Here is a 10,688-nt window from a genome sequence, read left to right as displayed (position 1 = left end):
CTCATAAATGTTAGTGGAAATTGATTTTTATAAACAATCCAAAATACTTGTTTAATTTTCAAACTTATTTTATTTTAGCTTGCAGATTTATGGCTGCTGGACCACCAACTTCATGTCTGCTTGTATATATTATTATTATTATTATTATTATACAGTTTCACTCTAGAATGTGTTTTATCATGTACTTATTTAAAGCAAATAAAGAATTTCAGATTTTTTTTTAATGGTGTTATTTGGAGGGTTGTAAATGACAACATTCCAGAAAATGCCATAAATTTTGTTGAATTTGAGAGCCAATATTTATCTAGTGGTATTAGATTCGATTAGTATTAGTCTTTATTTTGATTGTTGACATGTCACCGGAAGATAGTTGGAGATTCTTAATTTGTGATTTTAGCCTTACCGCAAGTGATTTTCATTAACCCCACTATTGGCTGGTTGGGGTTGGTAAAGGAAGGTGATATGAATATAAGCCCAAATGAAAGAGTAACTCTGAGTGATTTGATATCAAATTGTTTTCTTGCAATTCTAGAACATTGAATGAATACGGATAAGCCAATTACCGAATTATCCAAGTTAAAAGATTGACTCATTAATTCTAATATCAACTAAGGTGGTAGGAAAAATAAATTGAACGAATTTATCTAATCCATAGACAATTTAATCGCATTTTGTCAGTAATTTAACCCTCTGTTATCATTCTAATAAATTGGGAAATTCGTTGACCATAACAGTTAGCAGACACCAAACTTCTCCTTAACTGGTTGGTTCACTTCATGGTTATCACCAACCAACTTCGGGACAAGATTTTTTAGTCATTAATTTTACTTACTTCATTCTCCACACGCAAAATGAAAGTGGTTTAAAAAATTATTATGAAATACAAAACCATCTGCGTAGCAAAATGAATCTATATCCGTTACAACATAGGTGCCACAGTTTTGGAAAAATCTAATCCACAACACAAGTTTGGTTTTAAAAAAACAGCCATTTGTCAACACGCCGCAGAAGTAAACGGATCAAGTCTAAAAATAATTTGGCCCATTTCACTTTCAAAATCACTAGTTTTTCAAATGAACGTTTATGACTTTTTAGGGTGAGAAGAAAGAAAGAAAAAGGAAATGCCAGAAACAGAGTAAAGGGCTCAATTATGTTCTTTAATCTTCATTTGCTTCAAACTTAAGGCACCATTAGAAAGGACACATTTCTCAATAACAAGGTGGAAAATTCCAAAAACAGTTCAAGTTTAACTCGCTTCAGACCTAAGTCTCAACGAGCTAGAAAGGCCAAATTTGTTACGATAAGTTAGAAAACCTTGACAAATCTTTAAACTTCACTCCACCACAAAGCTAAACTATACACAATTGTGTGAATGTGATATGTGTTAAATTTAAGCTCCCTAAGATATTTATGTATGTGCGTATAATTAGAATAATTTAAAGAAGTACGTGGGCAAATTTTCGTGCATGTAACATCAGTCCTTAAAAAAACATGTTGGAATTTCTGTAAAAAAAACATCAAAATCAAACTACACAAAAAACAAAAAAACTTTGAGCTGTATGACATACAATAATACATTTCCCTATCTTCTCCTATGATGTTTGTGTTTACATAACAAAACATCAAATTCCTTATATTTTTACCATCAAGTTCTCAAATTAAATATTGTCACGTGATTTATTTATTTTTAAAAAAAATCCGCCACATTTTTAACGGGGCTGTTTAAAGTTGAAAACATTATCTACATGTTGTTTAATTCGGGAACTTTAAGGTAAAAATATACAAGGAATTTGACCAAAGTTTTTAATCTCCCTATCTATAGCTATGATTGTATTATCACCAAGAATTGAAGATGAATCATGCAAACACTGGTTCATGTCCATCTCTTTATTGTGATTGTTTTGGAGAGTACAGATTTGTACCAAGAGTTTTATACAGAGCAGTGTCAGAGTAAGCAGTAAGAGACCTCAGTGGCTTAACACGACGTCTATTGCGACGACTTTTTCGTTGCCGGTGGTGACCCTTTTCTTTTTTGTCTCCCTTTTCTTCTTCTTCTTTTTCTTTGTTTTTTAACTCACCTTGGTTGATCTCAACATGCTCATTTTCTGTTACTTTTTCATTCACTTTGGTTGATTCTTCTTCACTGGGTACCACATACACAAATGGGCCAACTGGGATATCTTTCAGTTCCAATAGAGGCTCTAGGGTCCTAACCACGGTTCTCATGGTGGGCCTAGCCTTTGCATGATGGCTAAGACATTGATAAGCCAAGGCTGCAAATTTTCTAGCCCCTTCTGTTGAGTACTGATCCTCAAGTCTTGTGTCCATTATTCTTTCTAGTTTATGGGAATCTTTCAACAAAGGCCTTGCCCATTCCACCAAATCCTGCTCTCTGGTGGGTCTTTTCTTGTCCACAGACTTCTTTCCTGTGAGGAGCTCTAGGAGAACAACTCCAAAGCTATATACATCACTCATTGTTGTCAAATGGCCTAATGAAGGGAAAAAAAAGAAGGCATAAGAATAATCGATTAATTGAAGATTTTGATCAAGGTTTTAAAAAATGGTCTGTGATCATGATTTCAGCCGCAACATCAAAGTTTTTGGACCCAATGTGCCCGCAATTTAAAACGTTGGCTTTGATTAATGAAATTAAAGGGGTTGGTTTGAAATGGAATACAATACCTGTCATGATGTACTCAGGGGCAGCATAACCATGCGTACCCATCACACGAGTTGTTATGTGTGTTTGGTCTTTTTCTGGTCCATCTATTGCTAAACCGAAATCAGAGAGCTTGGCATTGTAATCCTGAAGAAAATGGGTGTATATATGTCAATTTGTGTAAATTTTAATTGGTTAACAAATAATAATCTTTTTAGATTGAGTGAACAAAAAAGGCTAATGAGGACTTACAGCGTCCAATAGAATGTTTGAGGCCTTGATATCTCTATATATGACTGGTTTCTCTTCTTCATGAAGAAACATAAGTCCCTTTGCGGCCCCAATTGCTATTTTGATTCTTGTTAGCCAAGGCAAGGCTGCTAAGTAACCTGCATTTTAAAAGGGTTACCATTTTGTAAGAAATCATTGAAGAGGAAATTGTATAGAGAAAATGTTTTAACTGTTGTTTTGTGTCACTTTTTTCTTTCATAATGAGAGCAAAGGCATGCATGTATGATGTACCTTTGAAAAGCTTTTCCTCTAGATTGCCCCTCTCCATGTATTCATACACAAGAAGCCTATGCTCATCTTCACAGCAGTAGCCAATTAAGTTAACCAGATGCCTATGTTTCAATTGTCCCAGAAAGACTACTTCAGCCTATGTAGTACAAAAAAAAAAAAAGAATCAGTCAAATTCATCACTTGAAAGACAGGAATTAATATGGATGGTGATATTGAAATTTGAAGGGTTCAGCATATTCTTACCAACCACTCTCTATGGCCTTGTTTTCCATCCAAGTTTAAGGCCTTAACTGCCACAGTCTGAGCTTTCAATCCAGGCTTAAGATTGTCATCAATAAACCCTTTAAAAACCTTCCCAAACCCACCTTCCCCAAGATAGTTGGATTTGCTGAAGTTGTGTGTAACCTCTGAGAGCTCCTGGTAGGTGAAAATACGAAGATTTGATCCCACAAGAGAATTGGATAAATCACTCATGATAGAAACTGATGAATAATCGCTTAGGCTTAAATCAGAAAGGAAGATTCTACTTGAAGATGACTTCTTGGAAACTATGTTTGGAGATTCCAAGGATTGGTTCTTGGTGGCCTTGAAACAACCAAGTACTAAGGATCTCCATTGAAGCCTCTTGGAAGGCATTTTCTATTAAGTTGTTTTTGTGCCGGCTAAGTGAGTTTGATAGCTTTATCAGTTGATGCTAAAATCAAGTTAGATGGTTCTGCTTTTATAGGTGTTACAAAACCAAGGCTTAAAGGTTTGGGGGCTAATTCTTTTGAAAGACTTTTATAAAGTAACCTAACACATTTCATTTCATTATCATTGTATTTTTTTTTTTCTCCCGTGTAGGCCAGGGTAATCGATAAAATTTATCTTATGTCATTTGGTGCAGGACTTCGGCTTATATTATAAAGTCTTAGTAATACTTATCCATCTTTCTAAAGTAATGTAAACGGTATTAAGGGACTTGCTTTTGATTTCAATGTTTTTTCTCCCTTGTGCTATAAAACATTTATTAAGGGACTCTCCATCCATGTGATGGAAATTAGAAATAGTTAATTGATTTATGAAAATAACAACACCGGAGAAGCTTCTTCAATAATAATCCTGATGGCTAGTTTGTTTCTTCACCAAATCAAATCAAACCTAATTCTAGATACCATGGAACAAGCGGTTCCAAAGATGCCAAGCCAAGCCGTCAACCTTGATTCATATATTGTTAGTTGCACTATACACTCTCCATCGCAAATCTTACTACTACATGACTATGAACATGCACTGCTACCACGAATCTCATGTTTAGGTTATCAGTTATAAGCTATCACAAATTTTATTCAGAAACCCCAGTCTAGGCAAAATATGAGTAAAATATTCCTTACAAAATTTCAACATTAATTCGTTCTTTTCTAAGTTTGATTTTGTAGTCAAGTCTGATTCATTTGTAAGGAATATCGCTTTAGTTTTTTGTAAAGAGTATTTTGAGTTATGCTTTCTAGTAGAGATGAGGCATGTTAACACTATCAATTTCATTATTTAAACATAAAAAATTAAGACTAATATATAATTATCTCTATTTCTTTCTTATGTGCATATTAAAAATTCAATTCCAAAATCAAAATGGAGAACAGCCTGTTGTCCACTTTTGTTCAAAAATCGTTTCCCCAAATAATAAAATATAAATTCTGTTAGTAAATATCCATAAATATTTTGAGGCATGTATTTACCAACAGAGTAAATGTCAATGAAAACATGCCTATTAAGATGAATATGGGATGTACCTACTGCGCTGAAGCTCGCTGAGCCCGATTGACATGACTAAACACACTGGCTAGCTACTATTTTGAGACATTAAATTAACTGAAACTTCATTGCTAGTTGCTACCTTTTAAAATTCATGAAAGGAAATTGCATTTATTTAATTATTCCCCGATGTACTTTGCTGGAGTACTGAAAATAAACAATATACAGATGAGCGATCTTACGTTTGAAAATTAGAATACAGAAACCGTTGTTGCCATTGAGGTGGAACCTGGTATTTCAAACTACTTGCATCAAATTAAATACGAGGTTAATGACTCAGCATTATTAATGTAAAATATTTACATTATTAACTAATAAAAAATTATCATTAATACAATTTTAAAAATAATTATCATAAAAATGAATAAATTTTTATATATAATAATTTATAATTATAATATAAAACTATTTTACTAACGCATAATTTTTTTTTTTTTCATTCACAGTTAATGCACCCCACTTGGTGATAGATAAGGTAGATATATTTAGAAGAGAATTTAGGAAACGGGGGCAACAAGAAGCTGTCAGCAGCCAATAATTTATGTTAATAAGATATGGAAATCACGTAGCACTTGTTCGATGTAGGAAGAAATACGTTATTGGCTTCCAAGATCATTTGGTTTATGTGGTCCCATATATCCTAATTGACTTTGAATGTTGACAACATAAGTTGTTCTGGATGTTCAGACCATAAAACGAACAAGTTGTTAGAGAAGCTATGTAACTTTCTATGATGTTGCTAATGACTGACCTCATTCTAGACAGCTATTTCTTTCTAGTTAATTTCATCCAGTGCTGGTCTTTTGGCGATAAGGTGTTTCACTCCTGTTTCGGTTCTTGGCAATTAATTCCTAGATTTTTTGGTGGGCACATGTAAAGGGAATTATTATGGGGTTTAATTCAGGTCTGGTCAGAGGAACAAAAGTAAATGAGATTTGGTGAAGGTGAAACTTTAAGAAAGAAACTCAATAGAAAATCTATATATTTAACTTTAAACATTTAGGAGTTTACTAGGGGGCATATGTTTGAGAAAATGGCATGGCTATCATTCCAAGTTGCTTGAAATGTATTTAATTCAAAAAAAGTTATACACTTTCAATGTTTAGGCATACTCTTTATATGTTCCCTAAAGCCCATAACACGATTGTTTTGTAAATATATAACTTACTTGTGTAATATATAGAAGCTCTTTTTAGTGATATCTTACTTGAAATTCTTACTATTTTTAACTTTACTCGAACCTCCCTCACATAATAAATCACAAAAGATCTATCTTATAAATTGGGAGAAACCTATGTTACAAGAAAAAAAAAAAGGACACACAATATTATATTATTATTATCAATTGAGAGAAATCTGCATAGAAAACGAATTTAATATGACTTCAGTTAAGAAAAGAAGCTGATTTTCTAATTAAATTAGTTTTTGCTTATTTGGATATGTACTAAATAGAGGCTAAGTAACACTAAAGAAATCCTCTCATTCTTTGTCTTTTTTTTAATCATAATATTAGTATAAAATATCAATTAATAAGTAATTTCTGCTATAAAAAAATTGGTTAAACATTTTAATGGAGCCTCTTTTTTCAACAACATATTTCCTTCTGATATAATGATTTTATCCAATTTTGAGGATAAAATACTTAGTACCTTAAAAAAGTCCACACCCGCGAATGTAGCTTTAAAAATATCATCTTACATTGTTATACCAATAATTAATAATAAAAAATATTAATAATAGGATTTAGGTAACACACGCATGCACATGTTAAGAGTAATATTATTGTAGTCATTAATTTATTTCTTTTATTATTTTGTCTTAAATATGAAAAGTATTTTTTATCTCTTTTGATTTAAAATCATTTCATAAATAAATAAATGTAATAGAACTTTTTTACATGTACATGTTTGCTAAGCTGTTGCCGGTATTTTTTAAAGTAAAAAAGTAGTTCCGAACCTTTAAACTTACTTAGTAATGATTGTCTGAAAGAATTATGGTTGTAACAAATTGATTTTTTTTTTATTAATTACATATTGAAACTTGTTTATTTCTTATCTAAATTAAAGTTTCGAAATTTATAAAATTTCATAAAAAATTACTAAAACGATGATAAATGTTTATAAATGGAAAACTAAACAATACGTATAAAAAATTCCAAAAAAAAATATATTTTTTTTATTCAAATTTTATTACGTAGGTTGTATACTAACTACTAAGAAATTACTCTAGTCTCTAGCCTTCGATAACGATGGGATTAAATTCCAAATACAGATTCTACACTTCTAAAAGGTTCGATGGACTGAATGCCGAATTTTTCTTTTGCTGCTATTGCTTCGTATTTCATAAGGTCAAAGAAGAAAAAGAAAATTCACAAATCATGATGCACAAAAAGTATATCAGTTCCTTCGGGATTACACCATCACTATACATATGAGGTCGGCAGAGTGAACACAGATTACATTTTTATCCATGACTTCATGGACAGTTAAGAGATAAAAGATGGGGGAAAATGGACTGAAATATTTCCCTCTCAAACTATTTTCATTCTTGTATAGCATTATCAAGTTATTTGAGAGGGTTAATTTAATTTAAACCTATTTGTTTTGAAAAAAATATTTTTATTATTATATTTTATTTTTTAAAGAATTATAAAAATATCATTATCTTGTTCCTATTTTTTTTCATAATCTTGTTCTTCATGCATTCAATTTTTAGATCTACAAGTATGGAAAAATATATATTAGAAAAAATAGCTTTCAAATGAATCCGAGGACCTCAAAGTTGAATATTAATCTTTGATTCAATTGAGAAATACTCTAGTTTTAAAAAATAAATTAAATTTTTCTGTTAAAAGGTATTATTAAATAGAGTATTTGTTAACATGTACTATTAAATTTAATATAAGTATATGTCTCAATGAGAACTGAAACAGTGCAATTAATATTATTTTTAGAAATAATTTGATTATTTTTTTTGTGGTTATCCGAAGTATCACTAATTTTATTGATAATTAATTTTTACTTGAAATTTAACTAATTGTTTTTTTTGGAATTTTCTTTTAAGTCATATTCTTTTATTCTTAAAATTTAAATCTGAGACTTATTCAAAAAAATTGAATCTAATATCATTCGAATCATGCCACTTATTGATACAATATAATTAAATTGTCACTTTGTGTGAAATTAACTTCTTCTATTAAACCTAACACCCGTAATTGGCTTTTTCTAATTTTAGCGTCTTATATTTTTAATACGAATGGAAAAAGTCTCAAAGCGTCTGATTAAAAAAGTCTTAAAGCGACATAATTAGAGTAGTTTTTTTATCTCTTAAAAATTGTGATTATTTTTATTTAGTTTCCCGTTTTAATGTCTTTTGAATGGGTCCTCCTTAAATTATTTTTCGTCACCATATGGTTTTTCAGTTTATATTTTCGTTTTTTCAGTTAGTCTGTCTAAATATTGTGAGATTTTGTTGTATTGCTCATTTTAGAGGAATCAAATAATGAAAATCACAATATTTGGAGGAACTAAATGAGAAACTTGTGATAGTATTTAGAGAAATTAAATAAGGAATAAAGGAACTACTCTTAACAGAAAAATCGTTTGGTAAAAAAATATTATATAAACGACTTGTTGGAAAAAAAATAAAAAGTAGGACACGCAATGAAAAAATCACAACTTTTTATGGGATAAAAACTTAATTAATTAAATATTTTTATATTTTTTTTTCTTTGAACAATTGTTTTTATAGGCTTTATTGTTTCTTTGAACTGAACACTTTAACCATCAATGTATAAGAATGGGCCATCTGGCATCTGCCTTGTAATTTTCTTCAAGACTTCAACGATGATGATAATATAAAGCATTGTTGAATTCACTATAAATAAACAAAATAGATCTTCGTATCCATGTGTAACGAAAAAGGAAAACAACAGATAGATATACGCGGAAATTAAAGAACACTTAATAGAAAAAGTGTTACATAACAGTTTGAGACGGTCAATTTAATCATTCATTTTTTTCTTTGTTACATCGATTTAATCATTTGTAATTTTTCATCTTCAATTTATTTTTAAGAAAATAGTTAGAGCTTTCTCAAAAAAAAAAAAAAAGAAGAAGAAGTTAGAGTTGCTGTTCGGAATGGTGAGTAAAGCATAATAATAAACGAATAAATAAGAATAATACTAATAAAATACAACTAAAAAAACACTCAAAATTGTTCAAAACAACGTTTCTCTCTTTTTTTAAAATGAATTTGAAAGGATTCACACTCAAATTTTATTTTTATATTTACTTGTTTTTTGCAATTTAAATTATAGTTTTATTATTTTCTTCTTAAAATATGGCATGTGTGCCACACACTAGGAGTCCATAAATTAAGTTTCGGCTGAAAGGATCAATCCGTTTTTCAGTTGGTCATTAACTCTTAAATACTTCACTTTTATGAGTTTTGGTCAATAATTGTTGTTTGAAGTTTGGAGCAATAGGCCCACACCGCAGCCATGAACTGGAAAGCATTATTAGGACGACCAAGTCTTGTGCATTTCTCACAAAATTCTTTGATATGTTTTTACCGTAATACACGTTTTTGTGGAAGAAATGACAAAACAGAAGAGAAACAAAAGAATTAATTTGTGGCTCTCAAAAACGGGTTATAAATGGTTAACTTGTAGTGAAAATTAGAGCTTAAAATAAATGGTAAAATAATTGAGTGCTTGATAATTTGTTGGCACGTTAAGACGAAAATATTTACAGTACTATTTTTCTGTTAAAATAGTATTTTTTTTTCTCTCTCAAGAACTTGACTAACCTTAAATGAATTAAAGGTTTCCCATTATACTTTTTCTTGGTCGTGTAATTAATTACTTCTATATTTTTCATTCTTGCTTCCCCCCCCCCCCCCCCCCCACCCCCCACCTTCCTTTTTTTTTTCAAAGTCAATATTGTTCGTAATTATAATATATAGGTTAGTATGATATTTACATCACTTGTCATACAACCATGGTAGGAACAAAGCTTGGTCATATTATCATAAATTATTGGATATAATATCATAATTTGAGTACATCTTCTGTTTTTTTTATCATTTTATAAGTCTTCTAAAGTGAAACTTGGTAAGCTACCAACCATCAGCTGAACTGTGGATGATTGCTGGTTTTTGGAAATGGAGTAGGTTTTCTTAAACGGAGGCAAACTTATCAAGGTTCAGATGGCGTCGTCCTTTAGGACAATAACGTACATCATTCATAATTAATTATTGATCAGTATAATAGTCAAGATTATGATTTATGAAGGATCCCAGACATTTCAGGGATGATAATGCGTGGAGTTTACGTAGTGCATGATATCATACATTTTCATGTATAGTTAAGAGTATTTATAAGTACTTATATTCCGGAAACAGTCTCTTTTCGCATAACGAAGAGCCTATGGACAATGAGTTACGAAGAAAATAAGTACTTATATTCATACATTACCCTATACCCAAATTTCTATTTAATGAGATATACTTTCTTTTAATTTACTTTCTTTCTTACAAACTAATTAATGTAATAAACTAAAAATACTATTTTAACAGAAAAATTAACTATGAAAAATTAACAAAACAAAGGGTGATAATAAAAATATTAGGGGGTTAGATTGAAAAACTATCGATTTGCTTCTGAAATTAGACGAATATAAATTAAGAGGTAAAATTAAATGGCAAAATTAGG

General features: G+C 30.5%; 1 protein-coding gene across 1 annotated transcript; it reads right to left on the bottom strand.

Annotated features, from left to right (window-relative positions):
• Positions 1–1,506: 1,506 nt before the first annotated feature.
• On the bottom strand, positions 1,507–3,904 carry LOC114418180 (putative receptor-like protein kinase At1g72540). The gene is made up of 5 exons (XM_028383401.1): positions 3,425–3,904; positions 3,182–3,317; positions 2,912–3,048; positions 2,683–2,806; positions 1,507–2,489 (listed from the first exon to the last, which is right to left on the bottom strand). Exons 1-5 carry the CDS (start codon positions 3,815–3,817, stop codon positions 1,888–1,890), a joined length of 1,392 nt encoding a protein of 463 aa, XP_028239202.1. The 5' UTR covers positions 3,818–3,904; the 3' UTR covers positions 1,507–1,887.
• Between the last annotated feature and the right edge of the window lie 6,784 nt (positions 3,905–10,688).

This window comes from Glycine soja, chromosome 7 (assembly GCF_004193775.1).
Source record: "Glycine soja cultivar W05 chromosome 7, ASM419377v2, whole genome shotgun sequence".
In the NCBI taxonomy this organism is placed as follows: Eukaryota; Viridiplantae; Streptophyta; class Magnoliopsida; order Fabales; family Fabaceae; genus Glycine; species Glycine soja.
This window is presented reverse-complemented; position numbering and strand designations above follow the sequence as displayed.

What these genes read in the sequence shown, in the direction of transcription:
- LOC114418180 (XM_028383401.1), bottom strand. Translation starts at nt 3,817, where the DNA reads ATGCCTTCCAAGAGGCTTCAATGGAGATCCTTAGTACTTGGTTGTTTC. An exon ending in CAAACATTCTATTGGACGCT is followed by an intron (nt 2,807 to 2,911) that starts GTAAGTCCTCAT and finishes CATTTTCTTCAG; the next exon opens with GATTACAATGCCAAGCTCTC. An exon ending in CCCTGAGTACATCATGACAG is followed by an intron (nt 2,490 to 2,682) that starts GTATTGTATTCC and finishes TCCCTTCATTAG; the next exon opens with GCCATTTGACAACAATGAGT.